Source organism: Struthio camelus, chromosome 17, assembly GCF_040807025.1.
Source record: "Struthio camelus isolate bStrCam1 chromosome 17, bStrCam1.hap1, whole genome shotgun sequence".
NCBI classification, from domain to species: domain Eukaryota; kingdom Metazoa; phylum Chordata; class Aves; order Struthioniformes; family Struthionidae; genus Struthio; species Struthio camelus.
In genome coordinates, this window is record NC_090958.1 from 9,634,392 (window position 1) to 9,654,130 (window position 19,739).

At 61.8% G+C, this 19,739-nt stretch overlaps 1 gene segment (V, D, J or C); it reads left to right on the forward strand.

Moving 5' to 3' along the window:
- Positions 1–16,702: 16,702 nt before the first annotated feature.
- LOC138061445 (Ig lambda chain V-1 region-like) lies at positions 16,703–17,273 on the forward strand. The segment is given in 2 exon segments: positions 16,703–16,784; positions 16,924–17,273. Coding segments are annotated over 2 exon segments (381 nt in total).
- The last annotated feature ends 2,466 nt before the right edge of the window (positions 17,274–19,739 follow it).

The window sequence follows — 19,739 nt, forward strand, 5'->3', positions numbered from 1 at the left end:
GGGAGCCGGGGAGTTGCAGTTCAGCGCTGGGCACGACCGCCCAGCGCTGGCCTGTTGGGCGCTCCCTTCTGAGCCTTTAGAGGGCTGAGCGTCATGAGTTCCCGCAGCCTTGAGGCACATTTGCATCTGCTGGGAGCTTCGCAGCTTCTCCCCCCTTCTCACCGTTTCTCTTTCCACTCCGGTGTGAGCGGGTGGAGGCCACGAGGGGGTGCTGCAGCAGCACCTGGGACCGCAGATGGGGCACGACGCCCCAGCGGTTGCTGGTGAGCTTGTGAACAGGTCTGGTCGTGCTTTAGCAGCACACCTTGAAGCACGAGGAGCTGCCGCTGAGCAGCAGAGCTCGTGAGAAATATCGCGCGCCTAAGCAGGAGCTGCTGTGTTGCTGGCCTCGCGGTGTCACAGGTGGTGGTAGCTTGGGACTGAAGCTCTTGTGTAAGAGTAACGCAGACTAAACGGCTGTCTCCATGTGCCTGGAGCCTTTCCCTGAGGTTTCTTGGGATGAGAAGTGGGGCTGGGGTTCAGGGTGGCAGTAAGCACGTCTCGGGCAGTGAGCACCGCCTTGCACGCTGGTTTGTGTGAGCTGGCTGTGGCTCCGTGTATGACCTTACGTTGGTCCTCACCACGGCGGGCCTCGGGCACGTCCTCGGCACAGCCCGGTGGATGGATGGTCACAGGCTGGAACAGGGAGGAGTAAGGCAGCTTGCGCGGAAGCTTCAGCACGACAGGACCCGAGAGCACGAGAGCTGCTTTAGGGCTTTGGCTTGGCTGCGTGGTGTTTCTGACAAAAGAAGCGTTGAGGTGCGTTTCCCCAGAGGTCTTGCTCCACGTGACTGCTGTCTTGAGGCGCCTGGCGGAAAGCCAGTTCCCGCAGCCTTGTGTTGTGCAGGTGCTGGTTTCCAGAGCTGCTCCATCCCATGAGCCCAGTGCTGAGCTGCTGCATCATGGCAGAAACAGTGAGCGAGGCAGGAGGCTGCCCTGTGTGACTGTTGTGCTGTTTGCTTGGCTACAAAGAAGTGCCTGTGCCTGAAGTGGGCAGGGGGGAGCACTGGGCTGGGAGCTGCCAGTGGTCGTGGGGTGGTTTTTGCATGGAAGGAAAAGTGCCAGCCACGGGAGGGGGTTTAAGAGCAAGCTGGTGTCTGTGGCGCAGCCCTGCTAGCATGGGCATGTAGACCTGGTGGGATTGTGCCGTGGCCTGGGCCCGTCTCCTTTCCCTCAGACAAACTGTATTCCTGGGGAAGCAGCTGGTATGGCTGGACCCACAGAAATCTGGCAGTGCCCCTGTCACTGTGGTATCTGCAAAGACCCCCCCCCCCAGCATCCCTGTGTGATTCTCCAGATCCACCTCCAACTCCATGTGTGCATTAACCATCACTGGGGTCCAAGGTGAGGACGAAGCTTTCCATTACTGTGGTGGCTATGACAGCAGCAGGGATGCTGTTGTGGGGACACTGAGTACTGGGGAAGTAAGCTGCAAACGTGTAAGTTGAAGAGGAAAGTTTTCGGCCCTTCTGCCTTGTGATCAAGCAGGGCCGTGGGTGTGGGGTGTGTGCTGGTTCCTGCCTCCTCCGCACGGCTATATCGGAACGTCTTGCCTTTCCAGTCCTGGTGCTCTGGGAGGTGACTCTGTGGCTGGTCCCATCTTGTCCCTGTCCCCACTGAAGGCTCAGGTGCCCTGACCACACTCTGTGTCCCCAGCTGGGGCCTGCAGACATGGGGCCCTGTCCTCTGCTGCTGCCTGGAGAGGCTTTGCTGCTCTGGCACTCACCATTTTCTGCCCTCTACCACTCCAGGTTCCCTTGGTGACCCCTGTTGGGACCATTGCTCTGTCCTGCAGCCTGGCCACAAGGTGGTCACCCCCAGTGACTGCCCAGACTAGATTGAGCAGAAGTGTGGCTCTGTCCGAAAAAATGTGATCTGCAGTACCTGTGGTGTCGAGCCAGTGGTGAGCGCGGGGCAGACTTGCATGGAGGGGCTGTGCCGCAGGCAGGCGGGGGTTTAAGAGGGGTCAGGGGTCTGCAGCACAGCCCCGTCTGCGTGGGGACGCGGAGCTGGTGGGATCGCGCCATGGCCTGGGTCCCTCTCCTCCTTGCAGTGCTCGCCCACGGCTCAGGTGCCCTGGCCGGACTGGGTGTCCCTGGCCAGGGCCTGCGGGCAGAGGGGCTGCATTGCATTCAGCTGCCTGCCTGGGGGGGTGGGTGGGGGGGAGGCCTTTGCTGTTCTGATGCTTGCTGACCTGCCGCTTTCTGCCCTCTCTCCTCTCCCTCTGCAGGTTCCCTGGTCCAGGCAGCAGTGACTCAACAGCCGGCCTCGCTGTCCGTGTCCCCGGGACAAACTGCCCGGATCACCTGCTCTGGGGGTAGCTATGGCTATTATGGCTGGTTCCAGCAGAAACCTGGCAGTGCCCTGGTCACTGTGATATACTGGAACACCAGAAAGCCCTGTGCATTTCTCTGCTTCCACCTCTGGCTCCACAAACATGTTGACCATCTCTGGGGTCCAAGACTAGTGTGAAGCTCGTCACTACTGTGGTAGTGGTGATAGCAGCAGTTGTGCTCTCCTGGTGCCTCAGAGCAATGGGGAAGTGAGACACACACACACACACAGGAGTGTCAAGGAGGCAGGTTTTGTGTCCCCCTTCCTCTCAGCTGTGCAGGGCCGTGTCCTCAGTTCTGGAGTCTGTTAGACCTGTCCTGTCCACCCCATATCTGGGGGCTGTCAGGCTGCCCCAGGTGCCCGACTCCTGGCGCTGGAAAAGCGGTGGTGAGGCTCATCTCTGCTGGCTGAAGCCCATCCAAGGTGCAGGGGCAGGGGCTGGGGCTGTGTGTGGAGCTGGAAGCTGCCGAGCATCCTGAGAAAGCTTTGCATATTTGTGCTCTCCCAGGCTGAGGTTCCCCTCTAGGCTGGCCCTACGGCTTTGGAGCTGGTGTTGGTGTGCATGGCCAGCACATGCATGCTTACTAAGCCTTGCTGAGTGCCCAGGTGCTCTGCAGGTGTGTAGGGAGAGCTCCTGCCTCAGGCCTTTGCTTGCTAAATTGTTTGACTCGGCCACTGTCAGTGTCTGTGTCTTGAGGACAAACAGCCCAGATCACCTGCTCTGGGGGTAGCTATGAATATGGCTGGTACCAGCAGAAACCTGGCAATGCCCTGGTCACTGTGATATATGACAACACCAAGAGACCCTCGAACATCTCTGCACGATTCTCCGCTTCCGCCTCTGGCTCCACGAACACGCTGACCATCACTGGGGTGCAAGCTGAGGACGAGGCAGTGTATTACTGTGGTGGTGGTGCTGGCAGCAGCAGTGGTGCTCTCAAGGTGATGAAGAGGGATGGGGAAGTGAGAGAAACCCCCATGAGTCAAAGGGGAAGGTTTTCTGCCCTTTTCCCTCGTGTTCAAGGAGGGCTGTAGCTTCAGGGCACATGCTGGTACCTGTCTCATCTGCACAGTCACGTCTGTGAAGGTCCTGTCCCTTGGCTCAAGGAGGTGAATCTGTGGCCAGGCCTGTCTTGTCCCTGTCCGCACTAACAGCACCACGTGGGCTTATGCCCAGTGGCCCCCTGCTTTGCTCCCCCCAGAGCTGGCCCTGTGCTGGCACCCGCCAGGCTGGGCTCTGCTCCCCAAATGTGCCTGTGGCCCGGGTCCCTTCTCCTCCTGCTGCGGCGTTGCCCATGCCTGCTGCTCCCGCTCTGCTTGCAGGGCCTGGCGAGCTCTGTCCTTTTGCTGTGTGTGGGGCCGTTGGTCCGTGTGTCGCATGGGGTGCTGTGGGTGCAGGGTGCCTGTGGCGTGTCCTGCTGCCTGGGGGAGGGCTTAGCTGCTCCGGCACTTGCTGACCTCACATCTTCTGCCCTCTCTCCTCTCCCTCTCCAGGTTTGCTGGTGGGTGCAAGCCGAGGACGAGGCTGTGTATTACTGTGGTGGTGCTGGGACAGCAGTGCTGAGCAGGGTTGTGGTGACAAGGCGGAACGCGCCATGGGGAAGTGAGGTACAAACCTGCATTGATGTCACGGCCTCTTGTTTTGCCGTTGCTGCTGGGACGCCCTATTGTAGCAGCGTACGTTCAGTGGGACAAAGACCTCTGTGGGTCGCGAGCTTTGTGCTAGGGGTTAACAAGTCTGGTAGCCCAGGAGCAGTAAGGTTGCTGCTGCTGCGTGTTCCCAGCTGCAGCTGGCTGTGAGGCTGTGTACTCCTGGAAGGCACACATGCATGCTTTTATATGCTGCCTATAAATATTTAAACACATCTGGCCACACTGATCAAGCCTACATGGCTCTTGTGCAAACAGAAGCCACACCAGGTCCTCATCCTGTTCCCCTCTGTGGCTGATCAGGATGGCAGCCTTTTATTGCGTATAAGCAAGCGCCCTGTTGAGTGTGGCCTTAGGCACTCGGTTTATTCCGTAGCTGCTCCTGGCTCCTCGGGTCTGCCAGATGCCTCTCACGCAGATATGCGTGAGCACCTGTAGACGCACACCAGCCTAGACAGTCTCCCTTACCAGTAGCTGACCCCAGATGCCTTGGTCTCTCCGGCAGCTGGCTTGGACTCCCTTGTCCCTCCAGCACCCAATTCTCAGACTCCCTGGTCTCACCAGTGTCCAGCCCAGGTTTAAGGCTGCTCCAATACTTGGCCCCCAAGCCTCTTCTCCTAAATGTTGGCTAATCTGGCCAGATGTTTACTAGCAAATGCACAGTGACGTGCACCCCCACGCAATATGCACCCTCTCTGGCCTCTCCAGTTGCTGGCACCCAAGAACACCTCTCTTGTGCCTGTGGCCCCTCTCCAGAGGCTGGCACTTGGACCTTGGACACCACACGCACCTGTGCACAGCCTGGAGAGCCTCTCACCCAGGGAAATAGTCAGAAATGGAGCTCAAGGCCGGGCTGCAATGACCAGGTGCAGGACACGGCCAGAGCGGTGCGCTGACCGGCAGCCTGTTCACGTGTGCCTGGCCCCTTTTAATCTCTCTTCCCTCTGATTTCTTTTTCTCTTGGCAGTCCCCAGGCTGCCTTGATCCTTCCCTTTCCCCGCCTTTGGGCCTTCCCCCAAGCATCCCATAATAAGTCTTGTCCAATCCCCAAATGCTTTTCCCTGGCTCCCCCGGATGAGTCCATATACCTCCCCCTAGGCAGCAAACCACTCACTCCGCAAGGTTGTCTGGGGAGAGCTTCCCCACTGAACGACCTGAGGAGCTGCACCCCGGGCCCGTGGGCTGACCTCGTGCTGTGGCGGCCCTAGGAGGAGCTGGGCTGGGGTGCTCTCTTGCCTCCAATTTGCTCATTGCAGTTCCCAGCTTGACATTGTCCTTTACTCGTATGCCTTTGTGGAGATGAGCTTTAAGTCACATATCGTACCAGCAAGGGGAGCCGTCTACCCAGGGCCTGGTGGCTCCTGGACTGTTCCCCAGTGCTGTTGAGGGCAGCCAGGGATCCCGGGTCAGCTGGGACCTGTGGGCACAGGGCCGCCTTGCGTCCTGCTGCCTTGGGGGGGCTTTGCTGCTCCGGCACTCGCTGACCCGCCGCTTTCTGCCCTCTCTCCTCTCCCTCTGCAGGTTCCCTGGTCCAGGCAGTGCTGACTCAGCCGGCCTCGCTGTCCGTGTCCCCGGGACAAACCGCCCGGATCACCTGCTCTGGGGCTAGCAGCAGCTACTTTGGCAACAGCTGGTATGGCTGGCACCAGCAGAAACCTGGCAGTGCCCCGGTCACTGTGATATATGAAAGCACCAAGAGACCCTCGAACATCCCTGCGCGATTCTCCGCTTCCACCTCTGGCTCCACGAACACGTTGACTATCACTGGGGTGCAAGCTGAGGACGAGGCAGTGTATTACTGTGGTGGCTGGGTTGACAGTGCTGATCAGACTCACGGTGACAGAGAGCAACGGAGAAGGGAGACACGAATGCGCTGCGGTGCCAGGGTCCCCCAGTTCCCTGCTGCTGCTGGGACCTGGCTGTGGAGCTTCCAATATGCTGGTGCAGCAGAGCCCACCGTGGGGCGCGTGTCCTGTGCGTGCTGCCCCCCTGCAGCCCTGCCTCTGCCCATTGGCCTCTCTGGGCCGCAGGCGCCCTGGGGAGGGCTGGGCTGGGGAAAGAGAAGCGGCACAGGGCAGGAACTTTTCCCCTAGGCCCAGTGGCTCCTGGCCTGTGTGCGAGGGCATTTGAGGGTGTTGGGGATCCCTGTGCTGTGGGGGAAAGCCCTGGGGTGTTGTTCTTGTGATCGGCTCAAGGAGTGTTGTTGCTGGTGGCCCCAGAGGTCGGTGCCAGGCATCTGCTGTTCTGCTGGGGAGGTGCAGCCTGGGGCTGAGCCAAGGTCTTGAAAAGCTGGGTCCTGTGTGCAAAGAAGGAAGGGGAAGGAGACGAGAGAAAAGGAGCAGAACAAGAAGGCAGTGCAGGTGCTGGGGCTGGGCAAGTCCCGGAGTGGCTGAGGTTGGATGTACCTCTGGAGAGCATATTCTCCCACCCGCCTGGCCACAACAGGGCTGAGTAGCGCAGGTCCTATCCCATCAGGATTTCTCCAGCAAAGTCCTGTCGACGAGGGGACGCGGAGCTGGTGGGATCATGCCATGGCCTGGGCCCCTCTCCTCCTCGCGGTGCTCGCCCACAGCTCAGGTGCCCTGGCCGGACTGGGTGTCCCCGGCCGGGGCCTGCGGGCAGAGGGGCCGCCTTGCGTCCTGCTGCCTGGGGGGGCTTTGCTGCTCCGACACTTGCTGACCCACCGCTTTCTGGCCTCTCTCCTCTCCCTCTGCAGGTTCCCTCGTCCAGGCAGCGCTGACTCAACAGCCCTCCTCACTGTCCGTGTCCCCGGGACAAACTGCCCAGGGCTCCTGCTCTGGGGGTAGCGGCTACTATGGCTGGTTCCAGCAGAAACCTGGCAGCGCCCCGGTCACTGTGATATACCAGAATGACAAGAGACCCTCGAACATCCCTGCGCGATTCTCCGGTTCCAAGTCTGGCTCCACAAGCACATTGACCATCACTGGGGTGCAAGCCGAGGACGAGGCAGTGTATTACTGTGGTGGTGCTGGCAGCAGTAGTGTTGGTGCTACGGTGACACCGTGCAATGGGGAATCGTGACAGCAGCCTTCCGCCATCGCAGGGACCATTGGACAGTATCTGCTGTCCCCACCTGATGGTCGCACAGGTCTCCACCACAGCCCTCCCCACACTGTGCCTGGTGTCCCAGCTCGCCCCTCCGTTAGGGCCCCAGGGCTGTGCCTTGTGGTCAGGCTGGGCCTGTCAGGGGCTTCGCTTGTCTCCTCTTCCTGGGGTTCAACTGGGCTGAAAAGTTAGTCCCAGCACCAAAAGGCGGCCATGTGGCCTCAACTGCAGAGCAAGCTATAGCTTTGGGCCTTCAGTGCCTCAGAAAAAGACTTTGGAGAGCAAGGCTGTGCTGGTGGGAAGGCCCCGGCAGCTGGCAGTCCCGAAGGATTGTGTCCTGCGGGCTTGCAGCCCCGTGCCCTGACACCCTCCCAGCAGGACCATCTCACAGGCCCGGTGATGTTTCCTAGGGAGTGTCTGTGGTCGGTCCGACCCCATCCGAGGGCGCTGGGCTGCAGAGCGAGAGCCTAAGGCTGCCGCAATGGGCACAGGCTCCTCTTGCCCCGGCCTGCTGCAGGAGTGGAGAAGGGTGAGGGAGGGAGTAGGGGGATTTGCCCCCTGTGTCTGGAGCCTGGGGAAAGGAAGGCCTCGTTGCTGCCCTGTGTCGCGTCCCCAGGGCTGTCTGCAGGTGGTGCTGCCCTGGCCCCTCTGCAGTGAGCGATGCCACGGCAGGTCTTGGACATGAGTGTGGGGCAGATTTGCCTGGAGGGGCCCTTACCTGGTTGGGCAGGAGTTTAAGAAGGAGTCAGGGGTCCACAGGGGTCCCTGGCCAGACTGAGTGTCCGTGGCCATTCCTGTGGTCAGAGGGGGGCTTTGCTGCTCCGGCACTCGCTGACCCGCTGTTTTCTGCCCTCTCTCCTCTCCCTCTGCAGGTTCCTGCACTGACTAAGCAGCTGTCCTCGCTGTCCGTGTCCCTGGGGACAAACGGCCCGGATCACCTGCTCTGGGGCTAGCAGTAACTATGGCTGGATCCAGCAGAAACCTGGCAGTGCCCCGGTTACTGTGATATATACAAATGACAAGAGACCCTCGAACATCCCTGCGCGATTCTCCGGTTCCACCTCTGGCTCCACAAGCACATTGACCATCACTGGGGTGCAAGCCGAGGACGAGGCAGTGTATTACTGTGGTGGCTATGCTGGTAGTTATGGTGGTGCCACGGTGACACCGAGCAATGGGGAAGTGTGGCACAAACTTCCTGCCGTCGCAGGCACCATTGAGCAGTGCTGTCTGCTGTCCCCACCTGATGGTTGCACAGGTCCCTCCACAGCCCTCCCTGCACTGCCCCACGCTGCCTGTGGCTGTGTCCTGCTCTAGGGCCCCAGAGCTGTGGCCATCCCCTGTCATTTGGCAGCTCAGGGGAGGGGACGGACCCCAGGCTGGTGGGGACCGTGCTGGGCCCTGCCTCCTGCCTGTGCTTCGAGGAAGAGGTGTCCCTGGCCAGGCAGGCTGGCACCCAGGGGGCTGCCGGGTGCCCTCCCTGCCCTCCTGCCAGCCCAGCTCGGCCAGGGGCGACCGGGGTGCTGGGCATCTGCTCCCCCCCAGCCTCGCGCCTTCCCACAGAGGTGCTGCTGAGGTGCGGTGACCTCCGGCAGGCTCTGCCTGGCTGGGAGGTGTCCGTCTGGCACATCCCTGTGTGAGCACAGGCGTGGAAATCCCCGCCTGGCAGCACAGCCCAAAGGCCCCAGCCAGAGCTGTGCAGCGGGAAGGGAGTTTAGTGCCGGCTGGGCTGGAGGGGCCGAGGCCCTTGTGTTTAGGGGATGTTCAAGGTGAGCAATTCTGGGCAGCAGTGCCTGGGGCGTGTAAAGCTCCCGATGGCCTCTCTGAGGCCCATCCGAGGGACAGGGGCAGCGGCTGGGGCAGTGTGTGGAGCTGGAAGCTGCTGTGTGTCCTGGGAAAGCTTTCACAGAATCACAGAATCACAGAATCGTTTAGGTTGGAAGGGACCTCTGGAGATCATCTAGTCCAACCTCCCTGCTCAACAAGGGTCCTCTAGAGCATATTGCCCAGGATCACATCCAGATGGCTTTTGAATATCTCCAGGGAAGGAGACTCCACCACCTCTCTGGGCAACCTGTTCCAATGCTTTGTCACCCTTACAGTGAAGAAGTTTTTTCTCAGGTTCAGGTGGAACTTCCTGTGGTTCAGTTTCTGCCCATTGCCTCTTGTCCTGTTGCTGGGCACCACGGAGAAGAGGCTGGCCTCATCCTCTTGACACTCCCCCTTCAGATACTTGTACACATTGATGAGATCCCCTCTCAATCTTCTCTTCTCCAGGCTGAACAGGCCCAGCTCTTGCAGTCTTTCTTCATAGGAGAGGTGCTCCAGCCCTCTAATCATCTTGGTAGCCCTCCGCTGGACTCTCTCCAGGAGTGCCATGTCTCTCTTGTACTGGGCACGTTGTACTTTGCCGCGTTTCTGCTCCTGCAGACTGAGTGTCCCCCCGGGACTGGCCCTGCAGCATGAGGGCTGATGTTGGTGTGTGTGGCCGGTGCATGCAGGTTTGCCAGCCCTCGCTGAGCCCCCCAGGTGACCTGCACTCGCTGACCCGCCGCTTTCTGCCCTCTCTCCTCTCCCTCTGCAGGTTCCCTGGTCCAGGCAGCAGTGACTCAGCCGGCCTCGCTGTCCGTGTCCCCGGGACAAACTGCCCGGACCACCTGCTCTGGGAGTAGTGGCAGCTACTATAGCTGGCACCAGCAGAAACCTGGCAGTGCCCCGGTCACTCTCATATATGGTAATACCAACAGACCCTCGAACATCCCTGCGCGATTCTCCGCTTCCACCTCTGGCTCCACAAGCACATTGACCATCACTGGGGTGCAAGCCGAGGACGAGGCAGTGTATTACTGTGGTGGCCATACTGGTAGCTGTGCTACTCCCACGGTGACAGAGAGCAATGGGGAAGTGAGAGAAAAACCTCCTGCCATCGCAGGCACCATTGAACAGTGCTGTCTGTTGACCCCTCGTGATGGTTGCGCAGGTCCCTCCACAGCCCTCCCTGCACTGCCCCACGCTGCCTGTGGCTGTGTCCTGCTCTAGGGCCCCAGAGCTGTGGCCGTCCCCTGTCATTCGGCAGCTCAGGGGAGGGGACGGACCCCAGGCTGGTGGGGACCGTGCTGGGCCCTGCCTCCTGCCTGTGCTTCGAGGAAGAGGTGTCCCTGGCCAGGCAGGCTGGCACCCAGGGGGCTGCCGGGTGCCCTCCCTGCCCTCCTGCCAGCCCAGCTCGGCCAGGGGCGACCGGGGTGCTGGGCATCTGCTCCCCGCCAGCCTCGCGCCTTCCCACAGAGGTGCTGCAGAAGACTGGAGTGCCATTTGCTTTCTTCCAGGCCTCAGGCCCCTCTCCTCATTGCCATGACTTTTCAAAGATGATTCAGAGGGGCCTTGCAACGACATCAACCACCTCCCTTAGCACTCGGGAATGCATCCCTTCAGGGCCCATGGCCTTGTGCATGTCCGGTTTGCTTAAGTGATCCTTAAGCTGATCCCTCCCTCCAAGGGCAGGTCCTCCTTTCTTCAGACTTTCTTCTTGGTGGCCGGGGCCTGGGATTCCTGAGGGCTGGCCTCAGCAGTAAAGACCGAAGCAAAGGCGGCATTCAGTAACGCTGGCTTTCCTGTATCCTTAGTCACCAGGCCCCCTGCCCCATTCAGCAGTGGGCCCACGTTTCCCCTCTGCTTCCTTTTGTTACTGATGTGTTTATAGCAGCCCTTCTTGTTGTCCGTGACGTCCCTTGCCAGATTAAACTGCAGAAGGGCCTTGGCCTTCCTAGCCCCATCCCTGCATACTTGGACAACATCCCTCTGTTATCCCTCCCAGGTTATCTGTCCCTGCTTCCACCTTCTGTAGTCTTCCTTCTTCTGTTGGAGTTTTGCTGGGAGCTCCTTGCTCATCCAGGCAGGTCTCCTGCCCCCTTTACTTGAGTTCTTGCTCACTGGGAGGGACCATTCTTGAGCTTGGAGGAGGTGATCCTTGAATATCTACCAGCTTTCTTGGACCCCTCTTCCTTCTAGGACCCTGTGCCCTGGGATTCTTCCAAACAGGTCCCTGAAGAGGCCAAAGTCTGCTCTCCTGAAGTGCAAGGTTGTGATCCTGCTCTTTGCCCTGCTCCCTCCTCTCAGCATCTTGAACTCCATCATCTCCTGGTCACTACAGCCAAGGTGGCCCCCAACCTTCACGTCTCTTGCCAGCCCTTCCTTGTTTGTACGTATGAGGTTCAGCACAGCACCTCTCCTCATTGGCTTCTCTGTCACCTGTATCAGGAAGCTGTCGTCAATGTGCTCCAGGAACCTCCTGGACTGCCTGTGCCTGGATGTGCTGTCCCTCCAGCAGGCATCGGGGTGGTTCAAGCCCCCCATGAGGTCCAGGGCCTGCGAACACGAGGCTACTTCCAGCTGTGTGTAGAAGGCTTCATTTCCTTCTTCTTGATCAGGTGGCCTGTAGCAACAGTGTCACCCCCATTCGCCTGCCCCTTGACCCTTAGCCATGAGCTCTCAGTCGGCCCATTGGCCACCCCTCGGCAGAGCTCCATAGGTTCACTCTGCTCTCTCACATAAAGGGCGACTGACTCCTCCTCCTTGCCTTCCTGGCCTGTCCTTCCTAAAGAGCCTCTACCCACCCACTGCAACATTCCAGTCACGCGAGCTATCCCACTATGTCTCCATAACCGCAATGAGCGCATAGCACTGCAACTGCACACAGACCCTTAACCCCGGTTTATTCCCCATGCTGTATGCATTTGTGTACAGGCACTTCAGAGAGGCCTCCGATTTCCCAGAAGGGATGCAAGGCGTTTTCCCCATAGTCTTGTCTTGTTGGCGCTTCCTAGTCTGCATTCAAAGGTTTGAGGTAAGTGTGGTTGGCTGGCACATCCCTGTGTGAGCACAGGCGTGGAAATCCCCGCCTGGCAGCACAGCTGAAAGGCCCCAGGTGGAGCTGTGCAGCGGGGAGGGAGTTTAGTGCCGGCTGGGCTGGAGGGGCCGAGGCCCTTGTGTTTAGGGGATGTTCAAGGTGAGCAATTCTGGGCAGCAGTGCCCGGGGCGTGTAAAGCTCCCGATGGCCTCTCTGAGGCCCATCCGAGGGACAGGGGCAGCGGCTGGGGCAGTGTGTGGAGCTGGAAGCTGCTGTGTGTCCTGGGAAAGCTTTGCCGCGTTTCTGCTCCCCCCAGGCTGAGTGTCCCCCCGGGACTGGCCCTGCAGCATGAGGGCTGATGTTCATGCAGAAAGCAGCAGGAAAGCAGCACAGCAAGAGGGCAGTGCAGGTGGTGAGGCTGGGCAAGACCCGGAGTCACTGAGGTTGGAGCCCGGAGGCGGACGCAGCGCTGCAGCAGTGGCCTCGGCGGGGCTGCGCTCAGGGGAAGGCTCAGCTCCCTCAACCTGCTGGCAGCGCTGCTCCTGCCGCAGCACAGGGCGGTTTGGGCCTCCTTTGCCGCGAGGGCGCCTTGGTGGCTGCTGGGCGAGCTGGGGTCCGGCAGGAGGCCCAGGGCCTCTTCTGCCCAGCTGCTTTGCAGCCGGTCGGCCGCCAGCCCGTGCGGGGCGAGGGCTTGCTCCGGCCCCGGGGCAGGACTTGGCACCTGCCTTTGTGGAAAGGGGCCGGGGCAGGTGGAGCCGAGCAGCAGTGCAGGGCACGAATTGCAGCGGGGACGGGCAGGAAGGGCCAAGGCCTGTGTGGGGCCGGGGACCCGTGTAAGAGGGGCCGATGCTGAGGGTGGGGTTTGTTCCTGGCGGTCAGCAGGACCCCGGCCCCACGGCGGGGGTGTTGGAGGGGCGAGGGCCGCCTGGTGCCCTGCTGCTCCAAGGAGCCCGGCTCGCGCAGGCCCTTTGGCCCTGCTCGGCTCACCGCGGTGTGGGGATGGGGTGTCCGTGGGTGCCCGGCTTCAGGCATGTCGGCGGGGCCGTGTCTGCGCTGCCGGGGCTCGGACAAGCGCCGCTGCGTAGCACGTGGCCGAGGCGGGCTGGGAGCGGGGAGGGCCGTGGGGAGGGAGGCGCGGGCAGGCTTTGGCGGTGAGCGCGGGGCAGATTTGCATGGAGGGGCCGTGCCGCGGGCGGGCGGGGGTTTAAGAGGGGTCGGGGGTCCGCGGCACAGCCCCGTCGGCGTGGGGACGCGGAGCTGGTGGGATCACGCCATGGCCTGGGCCCCTCTCCTCCTCGCGGTGCTCGCCCACGGCTCAGGTGCCCTGGCCGGACTGGGTGTCCCCGGCCGGGGCCTGCGGGCAGAGGGGCCGCCTTGCGTCCCGCTGCCTGGGGGGGCTTTGCTGCTCCGGCACTCGCTGACCCACCGCTTTCTGGCCTCTCTCCTCTCCCTCTGCAGGTTCCCTGGTCCAGGCAGCGCTGACTCAGCCGGCCTCGCTGTCCGTGTCCCCGGGACAAACCGCCCAGATCACCTGCTCTGGGAGTAGCTACTATGGCTGGTACCAGCAGAAACCTGGCAGTGCCCCGGTCACTGTGATATATGGTAATACCAAGAGACCCTCGAACATCCCTGCGCGATTCTCCGGTTCCAAGTCTGGCTCCACGGCCACGTTGACCATCACTGGGGTGCAAGCCGAGGACGAGGCAGTGTATTACTGTGGTGGCTATACTGGTAGTTGTGCTACTCCCACGGTGACAGAGAGCAATGGGGACGTGAGACACAAACCCTGGAGAGTCAAAGAGGCAGGTTTTGTGTCCCCTTTCCTCTCAGCCATTCAGGGTCAAGTCCCCAGCCGTAGTGTCTGCTGTTGGACTTGTCCTGTCCACCCTGTGTCTGGAGGCTGTCAGGCTGCCCCAGGCACCAGGGCCCTGCTGCTGCGAAGGCGCCGTCTGGGCTCACCCTTGCTGGCCAAGCCCATGCGAGGGGCAGCGGGAGCAGGTGGGGCAGTGTGTGGAGCTGGAAGCTGCTGGGTGTCCTGGGGAAAGCTTTGCCATGTTTCTGCTCCCCCAGGCTGAGCTTCCCTTTGGGCCAGTCCTGCAGTAGCAGAGCCGACCCTGGTGCACGCGGCTGGTGCAGACAGGTTTGTCAGGCCTTGCTGAGCCCGCTGGCGCTCTGCGGGTGGGCAGGGAGAGGTGGACAGCCTCAGCTGCTTGTTGCCTGCTGGTTTGACTCAGCGGACCTCGCTGTGCGTGTCCCCAGTCGAACTGCCCAGATCTCCTGCTGTGGCGGTAGCTACAGCTGTGCACGGTACCAGCCAAACTTTGCCATGCTCCTGTCACTGTGATTTGCTACAATGGCAAGAGACCGTTGAGCATCCCTGTGCAATTCTGTGCAATTCATGGAGCCACTTCTGCCTCCAGGAACACCGTAAGCATCCCTGGGGTCCAAGCTGAGCACAAGGCCTGGATATTACTGTGCTGACTGGGAGAGCAGTGCCACCCAGGGTCCTGGTGACACTGAGCATTGGGGAAGTGAGAGACAAACCCCAGAGTCAAAGAGGGGGTGAAGCAAGACATGGGTGCAGGGTGCGTGCTGCTTCCTGTCCCCTCTGCACGGCCACATCTCTGAACGTCCTGCCTTTCCTGTGCCTTGGCTCAAGGAGGTGACTTTGTGGCCAGGCCTGTCTCGTCCCTGTCCCCACTAACAGCACCGTGTGGCCTTGTCCCCAGCACTGCTCCCTGTTGCTGCTGGTGGGCCCCTGCTCTTGCTCCCCCCAGAGCTGGCCCTGTGCTGGCACCCGCCAGGCTGGGCTCTGCTCCCCAAATGTGCCTGTGGCCCGGGTCACTTCTCCTCCTGCTGCGGCGTTGCCCATGCAGGGCCCAGCGAGCTCTGTGTGTGGGGCCGTTGGTCCGTGTGTCGCATGGGGTGTTGTGGGCGCAGGGTGCCTGTGGCGTGTCCTGCTGCCTGGGGGAGGGCTTAGCTGCTCCGGCACTTGCTGACCCCTTGTTTTCTTTTCTACCCTCCCTTCTCTCCAGGTTTGCTGGTCCGTCCAGGCAAGGCTGACTGAGCTGCTCGCTCTCTCTGTGTCCCTGGAACAAACTGCCTGGATCACCTGCTCTGGGGTTAGCAGCAGCTGGGCTTATGGCTGGTTCCAGCAGAAACCTGGCAGTGCCCTTGTCACTGTGATATATGAAAAGAGCAAAAGACCCTTGAATATCCCTGTGCGATTCACTGGTTCCAGGTCTGGCTCCATGGGCACGTGAGCCATCAGTGGGGCGCGAGCTGAGGACGAGGCTGAGTGTTACTGTGGTGCCTGGGGTGGTAATCCTTACAGGGCTCCTAGAGCCCCTGAGCAATGGGGGAGTAACAGAGAAATGCTAGGGTGGGTGAGGACCCTTTCATATCCTAGTCTCTGCTCTCAGGGAGAGTCCTCCCTCTTGCATTCTCACCTGTGTCCCAGTCCCCGTTTGCCACCAGCCCCAGGGTGGTGGAACGCCGGGACTTGCAGCTCCTGGGCTTGGGGCGCCTTGGGAGGGCAGCTTTGGGCAGTGAGTGTAAAATCTCCTCCTGTGGTGCAGGGTTGGGTGCTGAGTGCCCTGGGCAGGGCCAGGCCTCTGTGCCCCTGTGAGGGTGGTTTGGGGGTTTCTCTGCATCCAAGGGCTCTGGTCCCCGTGCAGGAGCTCTGCAGCATGTTGGCCGGCTGGGAGGTCGCTGGGCCTGGCCCATGCCCAGCCATGTCCCGCTGCCGGGAAGGGGCTGCCCTGCTCCCCGTGCCTGTCCCAGGGCTGCTGCTGGGGCCGAGGGTGATGGCTGCTGTGGGGCACTAAGTGTTTCCAGCAGCGGCATTTGCTAGGTCCCCATGAGCGGGGCAGGAGGAGAGGGCAGGGGAACGTGGGGTCCATGGGGTGCCCGAGGGCCAGGTGTGGACGGAGATGCTAGGCTGGTGGGGCTGTGGTCTTGGGGTCTTGTGCAAGGGGAGCTGCCCCTCAGGGAGCCGAGGCCCAGCTGGCCTTGCCCCTCTGCTCTCCCAGCGCCTTGGTGTGGGGAGGGAGGGCTGTGCATGGGGCTGGGGACAGGAGAGCTGCCTCAAGCCCCTTCTGATTGTGGGGGGCATGGGGGAGTCTGTGCTCTTCTACCAACTTGATCCCAGCCCCGCACCCTGTGCCCATCACCATCCCCGCATTCAGGTCCTGGAGCTCGCGAGTCCCTGATCGTTTTAAGACGTAGAGATAGGAGGGAGGGAAGTGGGGGCCCAGCTCCTGCCTTTTCGCAGCCCCCTTGGCTGCACTGTCCCCACAGGCAGCCCAGTGGGTCTCCAGCCCTCGACCAGCCTTGGATCCAGCGCGTCCTGGCCCACAATAGCTCACAGGCTCCCTCCCAGCGAAGGCAGACCCCTGACCCCGTTGGCACTGCAATGAGTCCGGAGGAGAATGTGACGGGGCCCATGGAAATGCCCTGCCCGGGGCCTTGTGCATCCGTCCCCAGGATGGGCACAGGCTCCTCTGCTCGCTGCAGCCCGTGGCAGGACTGAGGAAAGGCCAGGCAAGGAGTGGGGGGATTTGTCCACTGTGTCTGGAGCACAGGGGCACGAAGGCCTTGTTGCTGCCACAGGCCGCATCCCCAGGGTTGTCTGCAGCTGCTGGTGCCCTGGCCGCTCGGTGGTGAGTGTGGCCCCAGGAGGCTTTGGTGATGAGCACAGGGCAGACTTGCATGGAGGAGCCATGCCCCGGGCAGCTGGGGGTTTAAAAGGGTCCGTGGCTCAGCTCCGTCGGCGTGGGGACGCGGAGCTGGTGGGATCGCGCCATGGCCTGGGCCCCTCTCCTCCTCGCGGTGCTCGCCCACGGCTCAGGTGCCCTGGCCGGACTGGGTGTCCCCGGCCGGGGCCTGCGGGCAGAGGGGCCGCCTTGCGTCCCGCTGCCTGGGGGGGCTTTGCTGCTCCGGCACTCGCTGACCCACCGCTTTCTGCCCTCTCTCCTCTCCCTCTGCAGGTTCCCTGGTCCAGGCAGCGCTGACTCAGCCGGCCTCGCTGTCCGTGTCCCCGGGACAAACCGCCCGGATCACCTGCTCTGGGAGCAGCAGCAGCGACTATTATGGTTATGGCTGGTTCCAGCAGAAACCTGGCAGTGCCCCGGTCACTGTGATATATGACAACACCAAGAGACCCTCGAACATCCCTGCGCGATTCTCCGGTTCCAAGTCTGGCTCCACGGCCACATTGACCATCACTGGGGTGCAAGCCGAGGACGAGGCAGTGTATTACTGTGGTAGCTCTGCTGGTAGTTATGGTGGTGCCATGGTGACACCAAGCAATGGGGAAGTGTGACAAAAACCTCCTGCCATCGTAAGCACCATTGAGCAATGTCTACTGTCCCCACCTGATGGTTGCACAGGTCCCCACCACAGCCCTCCCTGCACTGCCCCACGCTGCCTGTGGCTGTGTCCTGCTCTAGGGTCCCAGAGCTGTGGCCGTCCCCTGTCATTCGGCAGCTCAGGGGAGGGGACGGACCCCAGGCTGGTGGGGGCCGTGCTGGGCCCTGCCTCCTGCCTGTGCTTCGAGGAAGAGGTGTCCCTGGCCAGGCAGGCTGGCACCCAGGGTGCTGCTGGGTGCCCTCCCTGCCCACCTGCCAGCCCAGCTCGGCCAGGAGCAACCACGGCTCTGGGCATCTGCTCCCCGCCATTTGGAGGGCAGTGAAACACAGGGAGAGGGCCTCCCTATGGCCCAGGCCCCAGCGGTAGGCCTGGCCCCTGCTCAACGTGGGCCATGGAGAGGGTGTCCAGGCTACGCCAAGGGCTGCGTATCCATGGCCATGCCTCGGCACTGCTCAGCCTCAGCCAAGGGGACCCGGCTGGCCCCAGGGGCAGTGGCAGGCTGGAGGCCCAGGTTCTGGCTACAGCCACCCCATTAGAGGGTGCCTGGGGTGGAGGCTGGCTGGACTGGGTGCCCAGTCCTCCAGGGCCTGTGGGCATGTCAGCCCCATCCTGTCCCGCTGCCTGGGGGGCTTTGCTGCTCCGGCACCGCTTTCTGCCCTCTCTCCTCTCCCTCTGCAGGTTCCCTGGTCCAGGCAGCGCTGACTCAACAGCCCTCCTCACTGTCCGTGTCCCCGGGACAAACTGCCCAGAGCTCCTGCTCTGGGGATAGCGGCGGCTATGGCTGGTTCCAGCAGAAACCTGGCAGCGCCCCGGTCACTGTGATATACCAGAATGACAAGAGACCCTCGAACATCCCTGCGCGATTCTCCGGTTCCAAGTCTGGCTCCACAAGCACATTGACCATCACTGGGGTGCAAGCCAAGGACGAGGCAGTGTATTACTGTGGTGGTGCTGGCAGCAGCAGTGGTGCCCTCGTGGGGACACTGAGCATTGGGGAAGTGAGACGCAAATCCATGAGTTGAAGAAGGTTTTCTGCCCTTCTGCCTCGTGGTCGAGCAGGGCCATGGGTGTAGGGTGCGTACTGGTTCCTGTCCCCTCTGCACAGCCTCGTCTGTGAACGCGCTGCCTTTCCTGTCCCAGGACAGTTCTTGGAGTCCCTCTCGGGGAGCGTGGCCATGCCGACCGTCCCCTGGGCACCCGTGGAGGACGTGGCTGACTCTCACTGTGCTCTGTGGGCTGGTGGTGCACAGCCCACTGATGTGGGCACCCGGGCAAGTGAGACCAAAACTGCCCGTCTTGGCCGCTCCCTGCTGCCGGTGCCAGGCCTTGCTGCGAGGAAGCCCTCCGGGGCCCTGCGGAGCAGAAGTGCCGCGTCCTTCCCTCGTGCCGACGTTCCCCGAGGCTTTCTGCCTCTGGCCCCTGTCAGGGTTTTGGGTGTCCAGCCCCAGGTGCCTCGGTGCAGTCTCCGTCAGCAGCGGGAGCCGGGGGGTTGCAGTTCAGCGCTGGGCACGACCGCCCAGCGCTGGCCTGTTGGGCGCTCCCTTCTGAGCCTTTAGAGGGCTGAGCGTCATGAGTTCCCGCAGCCTTGAGGCACATTTGCATCTGCTGGGAGCTTCGCAGCTTCTCCCCCCTTCTCACCGTTTCTCTTTCCACTCCGGTGTGAGCGGGTGGAGGCCACGAGGGGGTGCTGCAGCAGCACCTGGGACCGCAGATGGGGCACGACGCCCCAGCGGTTGCTGGTGAGCTTGTGAACAGGTCTGGTCGTGCTTTAGCAGCACACCTTGAAGCACGAGGAGCTGCCGCTGAGCAGCAGAGCTCGTGAGAAATATCGCGCGCCTAAGCAGGAGCTGCTGTGTTGCTGGCCTCGCGGTGTCACAGGTGGTGGTAGCTTGGGACTGAAGCTCTTGTGTAAGAGTAACGCAGACTAAACGGCTGTCTCCATGTGCCTGGAGCCTTTCCCTGAGGTTTCTTGGGATGAGAAGTGGGGCTGGGGTTCAGGGTGGCAGTAAGCACGTCTCGGGCAGTGAGCACCGCCTTGCACGCTGGTTTGTGTGAGCTGGCTGTGGCTCCGTGTATGACCTTACGTTGGTCCTCACCACGGCGGGCCTCGGGCACGTCCTCGGCACAGCCCGGTGGATGGATGGTCACAGGCTGGAACAGGGAGGAGTAAGGCAGCTTGCGCGGAAGCTTCAGCACGACAGGACCCGAGAGCACGAGAGCTGCTTTAGGGCTTTGGCTTGGCTGCGTGGTGTTTCTGACAAAAGAAGCGTTGAGGTGCGTTTCCCCAGAGGTCTTGCTCCACGTGACTGCTGTCTTGAGGCGCCTGGCGGAAAGCCAGTTCCCGCAGCCTTGTGTTGTGCGGGTCCTGTGGCGTTGGGTTTGGCCTGTCTCCAAGGCTGGAGCCTTCGCAGCCTCTCTGGGCAGCCTGTGCCAG